Below are 25,000 nucleotides of genomic sequence, written 5' to 3' on the forward strand. Positions count from 1 at the left end.
TAAAAGTATTATTGTCTGTGTATTTGATATCTTAAATTGTTTCTGTTCTAGGGAGGATGATATGCTAGATTTGGCACATTTCTTAAAAGAGAACTCAAGATTAGGTTTGTAGATTTATTTATTGTTACAGTAAATACTTCCTCTAACTCTTGCAATCAGACATGTGACTTGTGGTAATGTCTTTGTCATTTCCTTTCTAGGCTCAGTATAATTTTGTCTTGGAAATCATTGCAGGTTGCCAGATAATTCTGACAAAGGAACTAGAGGGTATGGAGCTGACACTACCCAAAGCCACACGCAACTTTTATGTGGATGGACACGTACCACAGCCCCACTGATGCAAGAAACTTTAATGATATTCACCGGAGTGATATTGGACACATGTAGTCTTGTGTGCTTCAAGCCTGGTATCCATTTACAGCGTTGTTTTAAATGTGCTACCCATGATTCATTGGATATTGAATTACTTTCAGACTAGTGCAGCAATTGAGTTGTGAGAATTTCAAATGTGCACCACTTACTCCAGAAGTATTGATTATTTTACATGTATTCAATTCCACATTCAGCTTATCTGTACATGGGCATTATATATTATTAGATTATGTTTGCTGATGCCAGGGGTTTCATTAATCTTCAGGGCCTGTCTTACTGTCAGTCTATATGTAAATGATGACATATTTTCATGAGTGTCTGTTAATATGTGTTGAATTAAGAAAGTAATCTTATAATTCTTTTCCTTGATGGCGGTATCATCAGGAAAATTAGACGGAAAACTTTTTCATCAATGTGTGGTATCATAGGGAAAATTGGACGGCATTGATGAAAAAGTTTTCCATCCACTTTTCCTGATGATACCGCCATCAAGAAAAGAATTATAAGATCCATTTCTAATCATTTAAATAAAATTATAAGATCCATTTCTAATCATTTAAATAAAATTATGTTTTTAAGTAGTAAAACAATTAGTTTCTCTCCCATCAAAAAGATTTTTTTAACAATACACAACCAATTTAATTAAAATCAGATCCTAGAATACTCACAATTGCTACAATAGGATCTGACACAACCCCATAGGGGGTCATGTCCGCATGGCCTTTCGCTTGGAATATTCATAAGAACTATTGGCCAGTGAGATTGCGCCATACAAACAATGATGGCTATTTAGGCGGTTCCTGGCAATTCGTAAACAAATTGCTCTAATTTCTCTCCCATGAAGTTTATTCCACACTGTAAAATTGAATATTCTCGCATAACAAATTTTAAACTTTCGCAATAATGCCTAATCTATTCCGTTCATACAAACAACAAAACGTACGATATGAAATACACCCAAATTAATATTAATTGTGAATTCTGATTTATGTATGAATAGGGATGGGTACGATTTGAATAGTTTTCAAGATGGTTTACTTAAATAACACGAGGAATATAACGCCAGTCGATGTAAACGGTGCATTGTGACGTCGCATCTAGCTGCGATGTGTTTTCTTTCAAACCAATCACAGCCATTTTCCTAGAATTGTGAACACCGGCGATTTCAAAGCTGACGCGCTCATTGGCTGACATAAAGTTCATCTGAACATGACCCCTAATCGGGTTATGTCAGATCTACTTACGCAGAGTATACGGCGCGGATCTAAGAAGCCTGATTTTAATTAGATTGATACAAAACATGAAGCCAAAATCAGGTTTTCTTTGACGCAGAAATCAAACGAATTTTTCAGCCAATCAAAATTGTTGTAATTTCATCAAGACAATAAATATTAAATGTTGTACGTGTCTTCATATTTTCAAACTACAAAATCATGATATTTGCTTGAGATATTCAGAATGTTGTAGAGTTGACAAATCCGGTTGGAGGGAATCACTTGCTGCTTACTTATGTTTTTGAAATACAAAGCTTGTAACAAGATTGGAGTAAAGGAGAAACCTGAAAGATACATTTAGTGTGAATAAATTTGGAGTCAACCAGCAAAGGGAACTGTGGTTTGTTGACCTTGCAACCTGACGGAGATGGAAAAATTGTCATCACTCTATTTTTTTGTCCCAAAATACATATACATTGAAAACTTCTGTCATGTTTTCCAATGTTAAAAGATGGATTAGTATTCTATATAATGAAAGATTTTGTGTTTTGTGTAACGAATCAAAAATTGCAGATGAATTCCATTATATATTAGAATGCAGTGCTTTGTCAAATGTTAGAAAAGAATACCTACACAGTAGGTACTACACAAGACCTAATGTTATTAAATTTCATGAAATTATGTCAACCAGTAAGGTTAAAACACTTAAACAAGAGGCCCATGGGCCACATCGCTCACCTGAGACACCTTGGTCCATATCAGAAGACTTTCCATATCTATTTGCATGTAAAACCGTAGTCCCTATTATGGCCCCAAACCTACTCCTGGAGGCCACGATTTTTGCAAACTTGAATCTACACTATGTCAGAAAGCTTTCATATAAATGTGAACTTCTTTGGCCCAATGGTTCTTGAGAAGATTTTTAAGGATTTTCCCTATATATTTGTATGTAAAACTTTGATCCCCCCTTGTGGCCCCATCCTACCCCAGGGGGCCATGATTTTAACAAACCTGCATCTGCACTATATCAGAAAGCTTTCATATAAATCTCAGTTTTTCTGGCTCAGTGGTTCTTGAGAAGAAGATTTTTAAAGATTTTTCCTATATATTTGTATGTAAAACTTTAATCCCCTATTGTGGCCCCATCCGGCCCCTGGGGGCTATGATTTTATTAATTTAGAATCTGCACTATATCAGGAAGCTTTCATATTAATCTCAGCTTTTCTGGCACAGTGGTTCTTGAGAAGATTTTTCCTATATATTTGTATGTAAAACTTTGATCCCCTATTGTGGCCCCATCCGATCTCCGGGGGCCATGATTTTAACAATTTAGAATCTGCACTATATCAGGAAGCTTTCATATAAATCTCAGCTTTTCTGGCTCAGTGGTTCTTGAGAAGATTTTTCCTATATAGTTGTATGTAAAACTTTGATCCCCTATTGTTGCCCCATCCGACCCCCGGGGGCCATGATTTTAACAATTTAGAATCTGCACTACCTAATAAAGCTTATCTATAAATTTCATCTTTTCTGGCCCAGTGGTTCTTGAGAAGAAGATTTTTTAATGACCCTACTCTATTTTTACCTTTTCTTGATTATCTCCCCTTGGAAGGTGGCCTGGCCCTTTGTTTTAACAATTTAGAATTCCATTTACCTAAGGATGTTTTGTGCCAACTTTGGTTGAAATTGGCCCAGTGGTTTTTGAGAAGAAGTCGAAAATGTGAAAAGTTTACAGACGGACGGACGCCGGAATACGGGTGATCAGAATAGCTCACTTGAGCTTTTAGCTCAGGTGAGCTAAAAACTCTGTATGTTTATCTAAAAAAAATCAATGAGTTAGTCTGTCCTCCTTAACATTTTTTGTAAACATTAGTTCACTATATGTAGATTGCATATTTGTACATACTCCGACCTTATTCTTACTCAAATGTACATGTATGTTTATTTAATGCACCTCATGTACCATATATAATGTGGTTTGAGCGAATAAATGAACTTGAAAAAAAAGATGATGCATTGTACCAACAAATTAATTGATATAAGGATTACTCATCAGGAAATAATGAATCCAATATTTTTAATATGAAGAAACAGCTGCAAATTATCTCCGTGCTGGTTTTAACCCCATTGATTCACAGTATATTTGATTTTGCTGTATGTGTATATTCAAATTCCATTTAATGTACCGTAGATGATTTACGTAGCTGATAATTGAATAAAAGATTGGGTTTTTTTAAAGGCCAATATATGTGTTACTTTAGTTAATATGAAAACCAAGAAATGACACATCCATACATAAATATTTAAAAAAAAGAATCTAAATGAAACAGATCCCCTAGATCATACACTGATGAAAGTGAGCAGATCAAAGGATGTAAATCTGAGTAATCCGAGATCTCAAATTAGACTATGTGTATCCATTCCTTTCATTAATTAATCCATCTCCTTGGATTGATAATTGATTTCCTTCCTTTATTAGTAATTCTATTAGTAAGTCTTTTACTTATTAGTAATCCATCTAGGATTGGCAATACATTATACAATATATTAACTGTTCCCTTCTATTCCACCAATTTCATGATCTGTTCCTTAGGTAGGTCAATGTTTTTCCATTGGATTGGTAATATATGTTCTCAGTTTCCCAATCTGTTTCCTTGGATTGTTATTTTGTTCTCTTGGTTTGACAGAATTTCTTTGGATTGGTATTTCGTTCCTTTAGTTTTACAATATGTTCTTTAGGCTCGGTATTTTGTTCTCTTGGTTTGACAGAATGTTCTTTAGGCTTGGTATTTTGTTCTCTTGGTTTGACAGAATGTTCTTTTGGATTGGTATTTTGTTCCTTTAGTTTTACATTATGTTCTTTAGGCTTGGTATTTCGTTCTCTTGGTTTTACATTATGTTCTTTAGGCTTGGTATTTTGTTCTCTTGGTTTGACAGAATGTTCTTTAGGCTTGGTATTTCGTTCCTTTAGTTTTACATTATGTTCTTTAGGCTTGGTATTTCGTTCCTTTAGTTTTACATTATGTTCTTTAGGCTTGGTATTTCGTTCTCTTGGTTTTACATTTTGTTCTTTAGACTTGGTATTTTGTTCTCTTGGTTTGACAGAATGTTCTTTTGGATTGGTATTTTGTTCTCTTGGTTTGACAGAATGTTCTTTAGGCTTGGTATTTCGTTCCTTTACTTTTACATTATGTTCTTTAGGCTTGGTATTTCGTTCTCTTGGTTTTACATTATGTTCTTTAGGCTTGGTATTTTGTTCTCTTGGTTTGACAGAATGTTCTTTAGGCTTGGTATTTCATTCTCTTGGTTTTACATTATGTTCTTTAGGCTTGGTATTTTGTTCTCTTGGTTTGACAGAATGTTCTTTAGGATTGGTATTTTGTTCTCTTGGTTTGACAGAATGTTCTTTAGGCTTGGTATTTCGTTCCTTTACTTTTACATTATGTTCTTTAGGCTTGGTATTTCGTTCTCTTGGTTTTACATTATGTTCTTTAGGCTTGGTATTTTGTTCTCTTGGTTTGACAGAATGTTCTTTAGGCTTGGTATTTCGTTCTCTTGGTTTTACATTATGTTCTTTAGGCTTGGTATTTTGTTCTCTTGGTTTGACAGAATGTTCTTTAGGATTGGTATTTTGTTCTCTTGGTTTGACAGAATGTTCTTTAGGCTTGGTATTTCGTTCTCTTGGTTTTACATTATGTTCTTTAGGCTTGGTATTTTGTTCTCTTGGTTTGACAGAATGTTCTTTAGGCTTGGTATTTTGTTCTCTTGGTTTGACAGAATGTTCTTTAGGATTGGTATTTTGTTCTCTTGGTTTGACAGAATGTTCTTTTGGATTGGTATTTTGTTCTCTTGGTTTGACAGAATGTTCTTTTGGATTGGTATTTTGTTCTCTTGGTTTGACAGAATGTTCTTTTGGATTGGTATTTTGTTCTCTTGGTTTGACAGAATGTTCTTTTGGATTGGTATTTTGTTCTCTTGGTTTGACAGAATGTTCTTTTGGATTGGTATTTTGTTCTCTTGGTTTGACAGAATGTTCTTTTGGATTGGTATTTTGTTCTCTTGGTTTGACAGAATGTTCTTTAGGCTTGGTATTTCGTTCCTTTACTTTTACATTATGTTCTTTAGGCTTGGTATTTCGTTCTCTTGGTTTTACATTATGTTCTTTAGTATTGGTATTTCGTTCTCTTGGTTTTACATTATGTTCTTTAGGCTTGGTATTTTGTTCTCTTGGTTTGACAGAATGTTCTTTTGGATTGGTATTTTGTTCTCTTGGTTTGACAGAATGTTCTTTAGGCTTGGTATTTCGTTCTCTTGATTTTACATTATGTTCTTTAGGCTTGGTATTTTGTTCTCTTGGTTTGACAGAATGTTCTTTTGGATTGGTATTTCGTTCCTTTAGTTTTACATTATGTTCTTTAGGCTTGGTATTTCGTTCTCTTGTTTTTACATTATGTTCTTTAGGCTTGGTATTTTGTTCTCTTGGTTTGACAGAATGTTCTTTAGGATTGGTATTTTGTTCTCTTGGTTTGACAGAATGTTCTTTAGGCTTGGTATTTCGTTCTCTTGGTTTGACATTATGTTCTTTAGGCTTGGTATTTTGTTCTCTTGGTTTGACAGAATGTTCTTTAGGATTGGTATTTTGTTCTCTTGGTTTGACAGAATGTTCTTTTGGATTGGTATTTTGTTCTCTTGGTTTGACAGAATGTTCTTTTGGATTGGTATTTTGTTCTCTTGGTTTGACAGAATGTTCTTTTGGATTGGTATTTTGTTCTCTTGGTTTGACAGAATGTTCTTTAGGCTTGGTATTTCGTTCTCTTGGTTTTACATTATGTTCTTTAGGCTTGGTATTTTGTTCTCTTGGTTTGACAGAATGTTCTTTAGGCTTGGTATTTTGTTCTCTTGGTTTGACAGAATGTTCTTTAGGCTTGGTATTTCGTTCTCTTGGTTTTACATTATGTTCTTTAGGCTTGGTATTTTGTTCTCTTGGTTTGACAGAATGTTCTTTAGGCTTGGTATTTTGTTCTCTTGGTTTGACAGAATGTTCTTTAGGATTGGTATTTTGTTCTCTTGGTTTGACAGAATGTTCTTTTGGATTGGTATTTTGTTCTCTTGGTTTGACAGAATGTTCTTTTGGATTGGTATTTTGTTCTCTTGGTTTGACAGAATGTTCTTTTGGATTGGTATTTTGTTCTCTTGGTTTGACAGAATGTTCTTTTGGATTGGTATTTTGTTCTCTTGGTTTGACAGAATGTTCTTTTGGATTGGTATTTTGTTCTCTTGGTTTGACAGAATGTTCTTTTGGATTGGTATTTTGTTCTCTTGGTTTGACAGAATGTTCTTTTGGATTGGTATTTTGTTCCCTCGGTTTAACAGAATGTGTTTCCTTGTATCGGTATTGCATGTTCTTTTGGATTGTTATTTTGCTGTGGCCCTCAATTCGACATTTAGATATATCGACGGCGTTTTGTCTATTAACAATAATAATTAACTTTCATTCATATGTCGATTCGATATATCCCTGTGAGCTCGAAATAAAAGACACCACATAGTCGTCCAATTCTGCTTCATACTTCAGATATTTTATCGAAAGTAGACATTAAAGGCAAACTGACAACTCAACTGTATGACAAACGGGATGATTTCAGCTTCTCAATCGTCAACTTCCCATATTTATGTAGCAATATTCCATTATCACCTGCATATGGTGTTTTTATCTCTCAACTGATTCGATACGCAAGAGCTTGTTCTGCATATGATCAGTTTTTAGATCAAAGTTTTACATACAAATATACAGGAAAAATCTTCTTCTCAAGAACCACTGAGCCAGAAAAGCGAAGATTTACATGAAAGCTTCCTGATATAGTGCAGATTCAGGTTTGTTAAAATCCTAGACCCCGGGGATCAAAGTTTTACATACAAATACATATGAAAAATCTTTAAAAATCTTCTTCTCAAGAATCACTGAGCCAGAAAAGCTGATATTTACATGAAAGCTTTCTGACATAATGCAGATTGAAGTTTGTTAAAATCCTGGCCCCCGGGAGTCGGATGGGGCCACAATAGGGGATCAAAGTTTTACATACATATATATAGCAAAAATCTTCTTCTCAAGAACCACTGAGCCAGAAAAGCTGAGATTTATATGAAAGCTTCCTGATATAGTGCAGATTCTAAATTGTTAAAATCATGGCCCCCAGGGGTCGGATGGGGCAACAATAGGGGATCAAAGTTTTACATACAAATATATAAAGAAAATCTTCTCAAGAAGCACTGAGCCAGAAAAGCTGATATTTACATGAATGCTTTCTGACATAATGCAGATTGAAGTTTGTTAAAATCCTGGCCCCCGGGGGTCGGATGGGGCCACAAGGGGGATCAAAGTTTTTCATACAAATATATAGGGACAATCTTTAAAAATCTTCTTCTCAAGAACCACTGAGCCAGAAAAGCTGATATTTACATGAAAGCTTCCTGATATAGTGCAGATTCAGGTTTGTTAAAATCCTGACCCCCGGGGGTCGGATGGGGCCACAAGGGGGGATTAAAGTTTTACATACAAATATATAGGGAAAATCTTTTCAAGAACCATTGAGCCAGAAAAGCTGATATTTACATGAATGCTTTCTGACATAATGTAGATTGACGTTTGTTAAAATCCTGGCCCGCGGGGGTCGGATGGGACCACAAGGGGGGATCAAAGTTTTACATACAAATATATAGGGACAATCTTTAAAAATCTTCTTCCCAAGAACCACTGTGCCAGAAAAGCTGATATTTACATGAAAGCTTCCTATCATAGTGCAGAGTTAAGTTTGTTCAAATCATGGCCCCCTGGGTCGGATGGGGCAACAATAGGGGATCAAAGTTTTACACACAAATATATGGGGAAAATCTTTAAAAATCTTCTTCTCAAGAACCACTGAGCCAGAAAAGCTGATATTTACATGAAAGCTTTCTGACATAGTGCAGATTCAAGTTTGTTCAAATCATGGCCCCTGGGGGTCGGATGGGGCCACAATAGGGGATCAAAGTTTTACATACAAATATATAGGAAAAATCTTTAAAAATCTTCTTCTTAAGAACCATTGGGCCAAAGAAGTTCACATTTACATGAAAGCTTTCTGACATAGTGTAGATTCAAGTTTGCAAAAACCATGGCTTCCAGGGGTAGGTTGGGGCCATAATAGGGACTACTGTTTTACATGCAAATATATATGGAAAGTCTTCTGATATGGACCAAGGTGACTCAGGTGAGCGATGTGGCCCATGGGCCTCTTGTTAAATTGAGGCAGGCTACTGACAAACAAGTTGATGGTGCAGGGGTTTCAAAAGTCTCGTTTAAAGTCAGCGGTTCGCAAATTCTATGGTCGTTATAACGATCTAATTTGCCAATACAACCTATCATTGGGTCAAATGCTGTCTGACTTGTTTCATACCGATTGTTAGGCCGTTCTTGGCAAACCAATTTCTACTACGGATAACTCCGTTTACCTGATCAAGATATATGGCTCAAGGCAGGTGTGACCGGTCGACAGAGGATGGTTACTCTTACAAGGCATCCGATCCCACCTCTGGTATATCCAGGGGTCCGTGTTTGCCCAACTTTCTATTTTGTACTGCTTGTAATAGGAGTTATGAGATTGATCACTGTTCGTTATATTCACTTTCGTGTTTTAACAGCCATAAAATAAATATATAAATTTTTCTAGATTAAAGGGGTACGACTCCAAAAAAAAAATTCTAGGAACCTGAACATAACTCACACTCGATCTGTAACTCGTCAATATCAATCTGCATACAAAAATCAGTTCAATACCTCAAGGCGTTTAGAAAAAAGTCCAGAAAACCGGTCGCAACAGCACAGGAGTCGGCGGTTTTATCTGTAAAGGTCTACTATTTAAACAACAACCATTGAGCTTCGCGAGCGTAGCGAGCGATCGGAACAAAACTCGAACTCGCTCTGTAACTCATACACCTGCATACAAAATATCAATTCAATATCTCAAGGCATTTAGAAAACAAGTCCGGAAATCCGGGTGTCACGGAAGGACCGACAAGGGTAAAACTATAAGATGTATACATATGCCCCAACCACTTTGTGGAGGGAGCATAAACATGTACATATATATATGACTTTAAAATATCTACATGTACAGTAAAACTAATTCATGCTAGGCACTGTCTTGCAGACCTAGCTAGGTACAATCCAACGGAACATAGACAGTAATCTCGAGGGAGTCCGAGATTGTCCAATATCAGATCAGGAATTATTGCTCCGTATCTGAATTGAAAAAGGCAGTTACTGGCATTTTATAAATTTCATGATACAATTACGTGCCATCAATCTCTACCCAGAGTTATCGTTCCCGCTACGCTCCACTAATGTTGTAGCGCAGCGTAATACGCCCTCTGGCGAGAGATTGACGTGCCATATGTGTATGAAGATATCATCAATTCAATTATTGCTCTCTTTAATTGAATTAATGCGCGCATTAAATCAATTATTGCTCTCATCAAATGAATTAATGCACGCTTCAATTCAATTATCGCTCTCATCAATTGAATTAATGCGCGCATCAATTGAATTAATGAGAGCAATAATTGATTTAATGCGCGCATTAATTCAATTATTGCTCTCTTCAATTCATTTGATGAGAGCATTAACTTAGTAGAAATATTGCTCGCAATAATTAATTTAGAGCTCGGTATAAATAATTTGATGATCTCTTTAATTCAATTGAAGATATCTTTAAATCATTTACAATGCTTTTGTATAAGGAATTAATGCGCGCATCAATTCTTTTAAAGAGAGCAACAATTCAATTAAAGATATCATTAATTCAATTGTGAATATGTTGAATTGAAGATATCTTTAATTATATAGTTGCTCTCTCTAAAAGAATTATTGCTCTCTTCAAATGAATTGAAGATTTCATTAATTTAATTGAAGAGAGCAATGATTGAATTAATGTGCGCATTAAATCAATTATTGTTCTCATGAAATGAATTAATGCGCTCATCAATTCAATTATTGCTCTCATCAATTGATTTAATGCGCGCATTATATCAATTATTGCTCTCTTCAGTTGAATTGTAGCGCGCATCAATTCAATTGTTGATATCATTAATTCATTTGAAGAGATCGTTAATTCAATTAAAAAGCGCGCATCAATTCAGCCGAAGAATTAATGCTATCATCAATTCAATTAATGCGCGCAATAATTCAGAATTGAAGATATCATTAATTATTTGAAGATATCTTTAATTCAATTGTTTCGCGCATCTAATGAATTGATGATATCTTCAAATAATTGAAGATATCTTCAATTAGTTGAGTTTATGTTAATTTGGCGCTCCATATATATGTGACATATTTAAAGTTAACTGTTGTTTATATAGTAATCAAACTTGAAATAAAGAAGTTCAAATACTTTTATTAATAATCAAGCCAACTCCCTTTGTAGTGCTTATTATAATTCACGAATTGAAAATGTTTCCATTCGTGCATTAAGAGAAGATCTGGAACACTTTTACTTTCCCCGAGCGACATTCCGCTACCCAGAGCTTGTTCTCATTATCCAGACTGACGTCACAGGGCCGGGAAAGTCCGTCATTTCGGTCCAACAAACAAGCAAGGAATTCTCCGCTGTTACTGATTAAAATTATTTCATAGTTTCCGTAGTCCACCACTATGATGTTACCATCCGAATCAGTGTCAATACCACGAGGATCAAACGGGTGACGGTCGTCAGCATCGCTTCTCCTATACTCGAATTTTCTTCTTCCGGTGGTATCCAACACTATAATCGCATGTTTCCGCGTGTCGGAAATGCAAATGTCAGAAATAAGGTTGGTGCAAATGTAACTTGGTTCCTCAAAAAGACGGTTTCCTTCCGCATCTAATACGAACTGTACCAATAACTGACCATTTTTATTGAATTTCGCAACTTTTCCTTCGTGGTTTTCAACTAGGCAGACAAACATTTCGTCCTGATTTCCAATGCATAGATCCTTAGGATTCCAATCGGTATGAAAAAGTGTGACCATATCTTTGCTTCCTGTAACTAATTTCGCAACAGATTTCTCTTCAAAATCTGAGTAGATAATGTCCCCATTTTTATCGACGGTCATTCCTGACGGACCGCTCGTCGTGCACTCCGTGGGAATGCCTTGACACTCTCCGCTATCGAGGTCCATCAGTTTGATGTCTGGATGTTGCCCACTTATCCATGCTTTCTGAGGAGACACACAGTTAACTGTTGTCAGAACGCTGTAACTCCTTTTGAAATCCTTCACACTCTTCGCTGATTTTGTCAAGGACGTACTCCTGCTTGGGGGATTGGAGAATGCTTGACCAGTGGATGGAGATTTAGACGATGGGATGGACAAAATGTTTCCCAAACTACTGACCAGAGCAACTCTGGCCTGTGAACGATTTGATTTCTGTCTTATTTTTCTAATTTTAGTGTGTTTTATTGATGACACTTGAAGTTCCCCAAAGAATTTGCTAAGCTTTGCTTTGTCTGATTTTCCTCCTTTGAAGAAGGGCGGTGAATACTTGAGTGTATCTGGAATAGCCTTGAGACTAGACATTTCTGGATTGGCTCTTCTAAATAAAATCAAGTCAGATTCATACCTCATTTGAAGTTGACTTTCATATAGACTTGTTGTTTTATTTAAGTTTGACATCATGTCATCAATTTGAGCAATATGTTTTGTAAAGGTTTGTACATCCTGCTTCTCCATTTCTCTCAGTTGGCTTGTAGCCTCCTCAAATATCTGCTCTATCTGTTGCTTCGCCTTTTCAGCCCGTGTTTTTAGGTATTGTGCGACCATCAGACATTTACTGGGAATGGTTTCCAAAACCGACATCATACCTTGCCTAACCAAATCTACTTCTGGATAAATTTTGTTCTTCATTTCCGATATATCACCTAAAATGGCAGCCTTGTCCTCCTCGTACAAGACGGAGATAGTCACCATTTTATGTTTGTTATGGGAATCTATAATACATGCTGTACACACTGGTACGCGACAGTCGTAACAACAAACCTCGTACCTTTGTCCAGAATGATGCCTGCAAAATCCCTGCACATTTCCAAGTCTCGCTGCTTTTAGTTCTGTGTTAGAATGAATATTGTGGTGGACTTTTTCGCAGATACCGCATACTCTGTCGTTGCACGTTTTGCAAAGATACTCTGCATTACTTGCTTTGCAGAATTCACAAACTACATGGTCTTGTGCCAAGGGTGAAGAATGACCTGCCATCTACAATGTATTTACGAAAACAGATACTAAATATATTAACATAGACAGGATGTACTCTCATATGCTAATTATGGTCGCGTAGTATCGAGATATTTGAACAGAAAAGGGCTATATTTAACCTGTCTTCAAGAGCCACTACATATACTAAATATATCCCAGTCAGGATTTTAATTACAAATGTGATTTTCTGCTCCTACTTTGGTATTATGGATAAAAGAAGACGTCTTGTAAGAAAACTATTATACAGTAAGACAGTAATACATACCTGTGGATATCGAATGATCGATCACACTAATCATGCGGCTTGTTCAACATGAAAGGAAGATTAAAAATATCTAATTGCGGACAACTTCCTTGTTCCTATTTAATAGAAAGTATTTGTTCCGCATTTGCTGTACATGGCACGCCAAATTCACAAAAATGAGCTAAATATAGTTTCAAAGTCGATAAATTAGGTTTACAAATGCTAATCCAAGTTTATCTGTCTTTAGATAAACGTTAACAATAGATTTTGCTGATAAATACAGATTCACATTTGTAAACTATAATTTACATTCGTTAACTATAGCTCACAATTGTTAATCCTAGTTTCACAAATTGTGATACTATATTTATCAGATAAACTATGTTTAACATTCGTTAATTATAGTTTTTGATCGTAAACTATAGCTAACTGCCATTTTTACTCATAAACTATATCTTACAAAACTGTGTTTATCACTTTTTTGTGAATTCGGCGCATTAAATGACTATAAACTATATCTTACAAAACTGTGTTTATCACTTTTTTGTGAATTCGGCGCATTAAATGACTATAAACTATATCTTACAAACCGTAAACTATCATTTACATTCGTTAATAATAGTTTAGACTTGTAAACCATAGTTTACAATCGTGAAACCGTATTTATCAGATAAACTATGTTTTGCAATCGCTAATGATTGTTTTCATTGATAATTATAGTTTACGCTTGTGAAACATAGATTATCTGTTAACTATGGTTTACAGATGTGAAATAGAGATTAACGTCGTTAACTATAGTTTACGGTCCGTAAACTATAGTTTACAGTCGATAAACCTAGTTTATCAACTGTGAAACTATGTTTTGCTGATTTTTATGAATTTGGCGTGCCATAGCTGTATCTTGGTGTAACATACTGTCCAATTCTCATACCAGTACAGAGTTTCACGCTAAGTCTTCATTGTCCTTGAGTTATACAATTCATCGGAGTACATCTAGTACGTGCACATATACATACACGATATATCTAATTGTATAAGGTAACAACGGGTGAGTGGACAGGAGAAGTTAGGAGGAGGAGAAATTATAAATATGATATGATATAATCATATTGTGAGATGCACATACTTTACTATAATTACAATATTGACTTACAACGCAAAACTTCGTATTTTCACAGCTTGTACTAAGAATTCTCCAAGTTTAGTATTGTCTACAGTAAGAAGCTTAACAAATAAAAAAACCTTGGTTTTGTGTAATGGAAAACCCTAATATATTTCTTTCTCAAATTGATGTAAATGGACATTTTAGGATAAAATGAAACTCCTCTTCTCTATCATTATAGTCAAATAATATGCAAACCCTCGCAGTCCTGAAAAAATTGTTATGTCTGTCTTTTTCAATATTCAAAGAACGTGAAGACGTCCTGAATTTAATGATATTTTTCCCGTTTAAGTTGATTGGTCTTTTGAGATATGATAGTAAACGAAAGTTATCTATTAAGGATGTATGCTACACCAAAGGAATTTGTTATGAATGAAAAGTGGGGAATATATACAACAATATTTTGAAATTGAAAAGTTTCAGATTTGCTTTATTTAGTCAAAAATGCAGTTTTAGTAGAAAGCAATCTGAACAAAAAATTAAAACCCCTGCTGGACTCGAACCTGCGATCTACAGTTCAGAAGTCGATGTGCTAACTTAGGCAATGATATTTGAAATGAATAGGCAAATATTGCTGATATTTATATTTTCATCCATGTTTTAAAAGAAAGGCGAAGATAACGAACAGTGATCAATCTCATAACTCCTATATTAAAGCAATACAAAATAAAGAGTTGGGCAACACGGACCCCTGGATATACTAGAGGTGGAATCAGGTCCCGAGAAGGAGTAAGCATCCCCTGTCGACCGGTCACTACCGCCGTGAGCCCTATATATATTGATCAGGTAAACGGTGTTATCCATAGTCAAAATCAGTGTGCCAAGAACGGCCTAACAATCGGCATGAAACACGTCAGACAGCATTTGACCCAATGATAGATTGTATTGGCAAACTAGACCGTTATAACGACAATAGAATTTGCGAAATGCTGACTTTAAACAAGACTGTTGGAACCCCTGTACCATCAACTTGTCAGTCAGTAGCCTGTTTAGTTTTAAAAACTGAACATACGCAGAACAAGCCCTTGTCAATCGAATCAGTTGAGAGATGTAAACATCATGAGTGTAACACCCCAAATTGTCGCCTGTCCTAAATCGTCGCCGGCGACGATTTGGGCATAACCTCACACCCCAAATTGTCGTCCCCCCTGCTGCATCTATTTGTAAACATCATTTACATACAGACTGGCCCTGTTTGTTAACTCCTTCTCCTCTCCACCTCTTCCTTCTCATGTGGTCCAGCTATGACCGCAAAGGTTCTCTGGGCCCTATAAGCAAGACATTTTAATCTTCTACTTCGTCTTTTACTTGTTCTGTTGTATTAAGTTTTTTAAAAGATTTATTATGATCCCAGTATTTGTTGTTTTGGTTGGTAGTGGTGTTGTTACTATTGAAAGAGTTGTATTTGTTGTTGATGGTGGTGGCATTGTTGTCTATATAATTTTTTTCGCCCACTCCCCCCATAGAGGGGGAGAGATGTGTCCGACAATGAATCATTTAGCCTTTTGTTGCAGGGTCATTCTGCTGATTAGGTCTTGTGCAACGCAGATGTGTTAGTGACCTCAGATTATATTAGATTACGCCTGTTAGCCACCGTTTGGACACAACTGGAAGCAACTGTCTATGATGTCAAAAAGTCTAGTCTTTAATTTATCATGAGGAATGATCGTGTAAAGAGTTGAAAAGTCGTACATTTTGATGGTTGATTTGAGAAAAGTTTTGTGATTTCAAGTTTTAAAAGTTCTTTAGAATTTTTTAGAATCCACATTTGATTTACACCAGTTCTGGCATATGTAGTCGCACAGTACGTCTGAAGTTTCTTCTTCACAGCTGTTAAGATTTTCGTGAGGAGCAAAGATAAGGGCTTGGTAGAACATTTACTGGATCCAGCAATGTATCTTTGTAAGATTTTTTTATGAAGTTTAGGAATCCGGTATAGGTACGGTAATGCATATTCATCCGACCCATTGACTGGGGTGTTAAATGTGTCTAAAAATGAAGCATGAATTTGAAGAATTTCGTCTTTTGAAAGGACAGTTGTAGTATTAGGTACGATTACCAAAAGTGGAAGTAATGTCAAGTTCGTTTAGAATAGAGTTGTAATAATGAGCCTTACAAAGACAATGTTGTTACAAGCTTTGTCAGCTGGAACCAAAACATATTCCTCATGTAACCTATCTAATTCCTTTATCACTTCTGGTTTACTAAACACAGAAGGATAGATGGTACGTACTTTTGTTTTCATGCGTCTAATGCGGGATTGTAAAATTCTTCTTATACTTTTGATCCATTCTGACAATGTATCAAGTTTTTCTTTTTCATATTTAGCCATTATGGCGATGTAAAGTACCTTCTTAAATGTTGATAAAGAATACTCTTTGGTGAACTTGAGAGAGGCGACATTAGGTTTTGTTTGTAAATATCCAATATTCTGAATTCTATTATTTTATAATATTTAAGCTCTTTCACACACTTTTCAAACAAATAATCTAAACCAATGCTTGGCAGGTCATGTTTTACATCAACAATCCACCTGTCATTGTTTGCAATCATATTTTCTTAACATTATTTCAAAATACGGTTATTTGTGGTTTTAATTTTTAACCAGAATTTAAAAATTCTCAGTTTTATTCTAATGTAAAGTGAAAATCTACCAAGTTCACTGTACACCATACTATTGTTAGTTCTTTTGTTTATCCCCCCTTTTTTTTACAAAAAGAAAGATGCACCTTTTCAATGTCCGGTGCGTTATGAAAAAGAATACTGTAACATAAGTATCAAATATTAAACATTGTGTTCCAACATTAAAATAATGTTTCTCGAGGTATTGGATATTGCAAAAAGTGCTTTACGTCCTTTTTCAGAAACATGTTTTTGTATTTGAAAACAAATTGCCATTGTATTCCTAAATACTTTTAAAAATGTATTTACAACTTCAAGACATCGATTATTACACATCCATTTCTCAGTTTCCAAATTGTCCCCACTATTTCTAAAAATAACAACCTTTAACACACTTTGTAACCTTGACGGAGTCTCTGATATAATTATCATGTCGTCAGCATACATTAGTTAAAAAAAAAAAAATCAATTGTAATTCAATAGATGGATGATTGTTACTAATGAAATTTATCTAAAAGTCATTAACATAATGAGCAGAGAGTAATGGCGATAACACTTCGCCCTGCATAAGACCCATTTCATTGTTAAAATGTTCGATAAAAACCTCCATTGAATTTTACACATGATTTCACAGTGCTGTACAAAGACTGGATAACTTGAAGTAGTTTCCATCGAATACCAACATTAAACAATTTGAACCACAACTTATACATGTACCTATTGATAGAATCAAACGCCTTTTAAACATCTATAAAACAACAATATGAACGGGTTTTTTTTGTTTGTTTTTGTTTTTCAGAGTTTTGTTTATTAATGATTGTAAAGCAAATATTGCAGGTGCGTCAATTTATTGTGTCGTTATCCCACTCCAAAATTCTGTTATTCAAAACACTAGTGAAGAGTTTCCAAAGCAACTGAAATTAGAAATACCCCTGTAGCTATTTAAGTCATTAATGTCTCCTTTTTTTGTAAAGGCACAATACAGTTCCTTGTCCAGAGTTCTGGGTATATGTCTTAAGATCAAAATTTTGTTAAATAATTTGAGTAACAGTGGCATCGGTTTATCCTCGCATTTGATAAACAACTCATTCAAAATACAATCTTCACTACAACTCTTTATTATATTTCAATTCAATCTAGTTTGCCAATACAACCTATCATTGGGTCAAATGCTGTCGGACGTGTTTCTTACCGATTGTTAGGCCGTTCTTGGCACATTGGTTTTGACTACGGAAAATTTCCTTTACCTGATCAGGAGATAGGGCTCACGGCGGAATGCTTACTCCTCCTAGGCATCTGATCCCACATCTGGTATGTCCAGGGGCCGTGTTTGCCCAATTCTTAATTTTGTATTTTTTATAGGAGTTATGAGTATTGATCACTGTTCATTACCTTCACCTTTCATGTATAGCCTTCCTAATTTTATCGTTCGTGATTTCCTTGTCTAACTCATCGAAAATGGCATCTGTGTTCGTTATGTCATATTAATGTCAGTGGAAGCGACATTATCGTTCTCAACAAGTTCTTTAGAATGTACATAAAATTTACTGTTCCCTTTCGCAAATAAACTTTGAAATTGTTTTGGGTTATATTTTCTCAAGTAATCGAGCATGTCTCCTTCGTGTTGTTTGTATCTGTATATTAATGGGTTTTTTTATGTGTTTTTTAAGCACGCAATAGTTCTTCTCTATGGTGTAGGTGAGATTTGAATTTATTAGATTTACAAAGAAGTCATTAATTTCTTTCAGCAGATTCTTTGATTTGCCTATGTGAGCTATTTTATTAGGAGTTATTTTAGACTCTTTTACATCAGAATACAAACTCAAGATACAAAACCATATCTAGATCAAATACTGTACTATATTATCATATTTGTGTATTGCAGAGTTTTGTTTTATTTTATTCTACTCTGTGAAAAAAAGGACAATATGTTCTTTTACCTTGAGTTCAACGTGATGAAATGACTTATGATTATATTTTTATTTCAACTGAAGGTAGCCGGGCACGACAAACACATACTCCATAATTCAATAACATTCTCCTGGAGTAAGATATCGGAGTATGCTATAAGAATACACACTTATTCTCCATGAAAGCGTCCATTTGCGTCTGAGTGCTGTCGCTAGCGTTTTACAAAAATATAGGTAAAAATATTTTGAAATTGAATGAATTTTTGAATATAAAGACCACCGCGCCAACTTAAACACGCAAAATGATGATTGAAAATTGCGAATTCGATGGTTTAATGGAGAATAAGTGTACATCAATATGAAGGTGATTCATCATTCCTTATGAAAGGTGAAAATAACGAACATCGATCAATCTCATAACTCCTACAAGCAATAAGGAAATAGATAGTTGGGCAAACACGGTCCCTGGACACACCAGAGGTGGGACCTGGGCCCTTATTCACAAAATATCTTACGACTAAGATGGAAAAAAGAATTCTGTTTGATAATCAAATACCGATCACAAGGTCATAAGTATGTATTCAACTTTTATAAACCATGGATGTACTTTACATATTAATTAAGAAAGTCTACAAGAAATGAAAAATAAGGAAATTACAGTGTTTGTAAATTTTGATCTTAGTCGTAAGATATTTTGTGAATAGGTGCCCAGGTGCCTAGGAGGAGTAAGCATCCCCTGTCGACTGGTCACACCCGTCGTGAGTCCTATATCCTTATGTATTTTGGATCTACTTGTTGACTTCAATACCACTAAAGTAACGTTATAATAGATTTAAACAAGATGTACTGTGAGCAATGCTCACTAAGAATTACCCCCGCTTACCCCAATCTCCCAAAGGGTGTTGTTAATAGGTATAAATTACCTCTTTCCTGAGTGTCAAAATATGGTATGCCTTTGTAGAAGAAAATGGAAGATATAGTCCGAACACAAATCCATGGCATAAACCTATAATTTTGACCTTGAGATCAAAGCTCAAGGTCATAAAGAGGTCATGAATGTACATGACACATCGTCTCATGGTGATACACCCGTGTCTTATGGTATGACTATGTCAAAACCCTATAATCAATTTTGACCTTGAGGTCAAAGTTCAAGGTCATATACAGGTCATGAAGGTACTCGACACATCGTCTCATGGTGATACACTCATTTGTCAAATATGATATGCCTAGGTCAAAGAACAAAGAAGTCATGGCACTGACACGAATCCATTGTAAAACCTTTAATTTTGACCTTGAGGTCAAGGTCATATGGAGGTCATGAAGGTACATGACACATCGTCTCATGGTGATACACTCGTGCGTCGAATATGGTATGCCTGTGTCAAAGAACAAAGAAGTTATGGCCCGGACACGAATCCATTGTAAAAAAAAAAAAACCCTTTAATTTTGACCTTGAGGTCAAGGTCATATGGAGGTCATGAAGGTACATGACACATCGTCTCATGGTGATACACTCGTGTGTCGAATATGGTATGCCTGTGTCAAAGAACAAAGAAGTTATGGCCCGGACACGAATCCATTGTAAAAAAAAAAAACCACCTTAATTTTGACCTTGAGGTCAAGGGTCAAGGTCATATAGAGGTCATGAAGGTACTCGACACATCGTCTCATGGTGATCTACCTGTGTGCCAAATATGGTATGCCTAATTCAAAGAACAAAGAAGTTATGGCCCGGACACGCATCTGCACAGACAGACAGACGAACGGACAGACAGACAGAGTGATTCCTATATACCCCCCAGAACTTCGTTCGGGGGGTGTATAAAAAGAAAGCAAAATACTAGTACTTTTTCCGTTAGATACTATTCCATTATATAATGAGAACCCCCTCTCGTTAATTATTACATTATATCGAGATACTAATGAGATAGATCGGTCATCACGAAATTATACACCAATTAAAAGACGTTATAAAAATATACTACATGTATCTCATGATAATGAGATAACTCTTCATAATGAGATACATGGTCGTTATGTTGAAAAAAAACAACTTTACTTTTCTAGCAAAAACTAGATAATTCTTATACAAGATTCATGTAAGACTCTCGTATCTGAGACAATTGATGTCGGAACCATAGGCGCCTGGGTCAAGGATATTGCACTATAACCTGTAAACAAAGGAGGAATTATGAATCAGTGGGATAATACAGTTTTTAAAACGTGGATAAATTAATGTTCTGTGATAATGACACGTGTATTTAAGCTTCCTGGAACATGAAAAAATGTATAAAGAGACACCATAGATCAGAGAGAAATATTTATTCGTGGTTCGAATTTCCTCCATTGTTTACATATAGGTTATAGTGCAATATCCTTGACCCAGGCGCCTATGGTCGGAACGTTATTCAAGATACACTATTCGATCGCGCTTTTCAACAAATTTCATTGCATCTCCACGAGATGAAAAGTCGGGAGTACTTGTATTTATTTTGGTCTGCCTATCTTTCTACAGATTTAGCATTGGCTGTTTTGAATCGCAAGAGATTGAGACTTCATATTTCCACCATGGATAAAATTCCGCAGTATCTTGAAGATTACTATTACATGTAATTAGATATTTGATTTTTAAGTGATCGCTTGAGAAAGTTTATATTTGTACCATGCAGGAGCGGATCCAAAAATTGCGGTTGGGGGGGGGGGGGGGGCGCAACCTTATGAGGCAGGGGGTCTGGGGGCCGCCTTGAGACCCCCAGTGGGTCCAGGGCAAAACCCTGGTGGGGGGCCAGGGGGCGAATCCCCAGGAGTTAAAGATTTTATAGGGCTTGAAATATGTCTCCTATGTAGTCATTTTTACTATATTTTCTGTCATTTTTGATAAGGTGAAATTAATAAGATGATGCATATTTTAAGGGTTTTTGATAAAAATTTAAGTTCTCCCCCAAAAAGTAATTCAATAAATCAAAAGATTTTGTCATTTATTTCTCTGAGAGTGGAAGAAATTCTTGGTTCTTTTATCGTTTACATTTTTCTAAGCAAGAGACCTCGATTTACCTTAAATTTGAAAATTTTAGGGGGGGGGGGGGACACGACTCCGCCCCCCTTAAATCCGCCACTGCCATGGGTTGGTCAAAGGCCATGACCTCTTTCAAATAGTGAATATTTGCTTTCTTTTCCATCAACAACTTAATAACGGAATTTTTGCATATATTACTTAGCCATGAGATTGGGGTCATTTGAGATTTTAAAACCACATTTTATACTGTTGTCTAAAACATATGCTTTGTATAAAGAATATGTAAAGGACAGTTTTCTCCCTTGACACCCCCCCCCCTCCCTGTGTGTTTAAGGAAAAAATATCATATATGACACAATATCCTAATAAATTGAAATATGTTTAGAATGGGTTTTTTTATGAATGGTTACAAAAATTAAAGAATTACTCAGCTTCCATTGATTAACCTCAATTTTGCTGTAAATGTAGAAACATTTCATAAAAAACATTTTTTCCTTGCTGCAAACTACATATATGTACCTTTGTGATTAAAAAGTAATACAAAAAATTATGAATAATAAACTTTATTTTTTACAGTATACACTGTACTTGGGTCAGAATCGTCCTATGAAATAAAGAGTTGTGTCGGACAGAATGACCAACATATCTGTAATTCCAGTCAGTTGGACATATTTCAAACAATAAAGATATTTCAGAAACTTTGTTGAAAAGATGTGCTTTCATGAAAATACAGCTGGAATGTTTGCTTCACCTAGTGAAGTCATCATAAAATATCTTGTCATTACATCAATAACTTTCATTATCATTCTTTTCCAGAAAGTTTGAATTGTCATCACACATCATCAATGTCATCAGCGTCTAGTTTTGATGACCATTCCACAAGATTATCCACCTCATCTTCCCAGGGTTCTTCTTTTCGCTCCTTGGTGGGCTGTGGTACTGATGGGGCTGTGGAAATACAGAAAAACTGATACAGAATTCTTCATGGATTCAGCTGTTTTAGCTCACCTGTGCCAAAGCATCTTTACTTAATGTAGATTCAAATCATCATCCCAGCAGACAGACATTATCCTGTTGAAAGTTTTACATAAGAATATACAGGGAAAATCTTCTCAAGATTCACAAGACTATATTACATGTTAAATCAAGAACAAAGCTATGATTTGGCTTAAAAATATGAACACAGCATCATATTGTGTTGTGTCAATTCTGTTCATAACATGTGCCTCCCTTTTTACTGGGCAATGGGATATATGTTATGACCCAGACTGTGCTTTCATCAAGCAGGGGGTGGCACATCAAATTTGTAGTTCCCAGTTGATTATTACACTGTGTCACACGCAATGTGAAGATTTTACATGATCAACTTAATTAAATGTATCATATTTATCTAAAATGTTGAGAATACAAAAAAAAAACAGCTTCAAGTGAAGTGCTGGGAATGAATAATTTTGATTTTTTTTTTAACTGTAATTTGTTATATCTATAAGTTCATAATACGAGGGATGAAAATGACTTTGCTGTAAGTGTAAATTCATTATAAGTGTTTGCTGTAATCATGTTTTTTACTGTACTGTAAATTTGAAAATAATATTCTTATTGTTTTAAGGGTATATAGTTTACCTCACAAGTTCAAATCCTCCACAAGCAGAGGAAAATAAATGAAGATAAAAATATCACCACTTACAGTACAAAATGAATACATCATAAATATAAAGGGTTTTATAAACAAGAGGCCCATGGGCCACATCGCTCACCTGAGTCACCTTGGCCCATATCTGAAGACTTTCCATATATATTTGCATGTAAAACCTGAGCCCCTCTTATGGCCCCAACTACCTCTGGAGGCCACGATTTTTGCAAACTTCAATCTACACTATGTCAGAAAGCTTTCATGTAAATGTCAACTTCTTTGGCCCAATGGTTCTTGATTTTTTAAAGATTTTTCCTATATTTATATGTAAAACTTTGAAACCCCCCCCCCCACTTTTGGCCCCATCCTACCCCCCAGGGGCCATGATTTGAACAAACTTGAATCTGCATTATGTCAGAAAGTTTCTTGTAAATATCAACTTTTCTGACTCAGTGGTTATTGAGAAGAAGATTTTAACTATATATTTGTATGTAAAACTTTGATCCCCCTTGTGGCCCCATCCTACCCCCGGGGGCCATGATTTGAACAAACTTGAATCTACACTATGTCTGAAAGTTTTCGTATAAAAATCAGCTTTTATGGCTCAGTGGTTCTTGAGAAGAAGATTTTTAAAGAGACACTACAGCTCATTTTCCACATTTTAATAAAGTGTTTTGTAAACCATGTATTGATAAAATGATAAATTTCATATCGATACTGACAATTTTGAACAATTGGGATGCATCAATTTACTCTCAACTGCGCTTTGAAGATCGTTCGGAATTCAAAGGTTTCTTCATGCTGACTCGGACTTTTGAATGCTTATTTACATCACATGGTTTTGAATGACAGCAAAGGTGTTCTGTAGGAAATTATTTAAATTCCCCTTCAAGGGGGTCCACACTCACCTTTCAAGTATATGATTATTCCCTGCTCCTTATAATAAGTAATTACAAATCATTATTTCAACAGAAACCTTCCATGTTCCCATTGACCGTTGTTTTTACAACTAACACGTGTCGTGTTCAGATAAAAATAGCACTTACTTTTAAACGTGGTGTCTTCGCAGCTAGTCTCAATGGCAGATTTAGGGGGCCAGGATCCCCCTCCCTTTTTACCCCACAGATTGTGAAAGAAAATCCAAATTTTGCACCAGAATGGCCGATTACTTTGGCTAATCTTTGACTTTCACACTCCTCTTCGGAAATCCTAGATCCGCCACTGAGTTACATGTGTTTCTCCGAGCTCTTTGTTTTCCAACGGTCATACTGATCCCAAGGTAAATTTTACTTCACGTATGAGTTTTATCTCGTGCTATTTTTACCTCTTTTCTCACAGAATCTTTCAAAATTCTAGATCTATCAACTACACTTTCTCTCTCTGGACGACATGCTGCACTGTTTACTGTCTATGCGCATGCGTCTGAAGACTGAAAGGAGGAGACTCGATAGTTTGTGTATAGGCCATCAAAAAGAATTAATTTTTACGTTAAAACGATAATTTTTAACTTTAGATAAGTGTTATTTTCGCAAAGTTCATACTTTCAACAATGCAAC

General features: G+C 35.5%; 5 protein-coding genes across 5 annotated transcripts in view; 1 reads left to right on the forward strand and 4 right to left on the reverse strand.

The window, feature by feature from the left end:
- The window catches only part of LOC125670499 (adrenodoxin-like protein 1, mitochondrial), a 12,656-nt gene extending 10,884 nt beyond the window's left edge, over positions 1 to 1,772 (forward strand). Inside the window, exons 5-6 of the mRNA XM_048905706.2 lie at positions 52 to 104; positions 235 to 1,772. Of these exons, the coding sequence (XP_048761663.2) occupies positions 52 to 104; positions 235 to 338 (157 nt within the window). The 3' untranslated portion in view covers positions 339 to 1,772. The remainder of the gene's footprint in view (positions 1 to 51; positions 105 to 234) is intronic.
- Positions 1 to 25,000, reverse strand: part of LOC125670500 (uncharacterized) — an 89,348-nt gene that overhangs the window by 47,049 nt on the left and 17,299 nt on the right. The gene's annotated exons all lie outside the window — the stretch shown is intronic.
- Positions 4,882 to 6,987, reverse strand: LOC125668975 (zinc finger CCCH domain-containing protein 13-like). The gene has a single exon (XM_056161361.1). It carries the CDS (start codon positions 6,985 to 6,987, stop codon positions 4,882 to 4,884), a length of 2,106 nt encoding a protein of 701 aa, XP_056017336.1.
- Positions 11,005 to 13,217, reverse strand: LOC125670492 (uncharacterized). Its single transcript, XM_048905698.2, has 2 exons — positions 13,120 to 13,217; positions 11,005 to 12,854 (listed from the first exon to the last, which is right to left on the reverse strand). The coding sequence occupies exon 2, from the start codon at positions 12,852 to 12,854 to the stop codon at positions 11,094 to 11,096; it is 1,761 nt and encodes a 586-aa protein (XP_048761655.1). The 5' UTR covers positions 13,120 to 13,217; the 3' UTR covers positions 11,005 to 11,093.
- Positions 22,359 to 25,000, reverse strand: part of LOC125670497 (ubiquitin-conjugating enzyme E2 U-like) — an 11,083-nt gene continuing 8,441 nt past the window's right edge. Inside the window, exon 10 of the mRNA XM_048905704.2 lies at positions 22,359 to 22,759. Within this exon, the coding sequence (XP_048761661.2) occupies positions 22,644 to 22,759 (116 nt within the window). The 3' untranslated portion in view covers positions 22,359 to 22,643. The remainder of the gene's footprint in view (positions 22,760 to 25,000) is intronic.

This window comes from Ostrea edulis, chromosome 4 (assembly GCF_947568905.1).
Source record: "Ostrea edulis chromosome 4, xbOstEdul1.1, whole genome shotgun sequence".
Lineage (NCBI taxonomy): Eukaryota > Metazoa > Mollusca > Bivalvia > Ostreida > Ostreidae > Ostrea > Ostrea edulis.

Bases quoted from the DNA above. Each gene is read 5' to 3' on its own strand.
- LOC125668975 (XM_056161361.1), bottom strand. From the start codon at position 6,987: ATGCAATACCGATACAAGGAAACACATTCTGTTAAACCGAGGGAACAA.
- LOC125670492 (XM_048905698.2), bottom strand. From the start codon at position 12,854: ATGGCAGGTCATTCTTCACCCTTGGCACAAGACCATGTAGTTTGTGAA.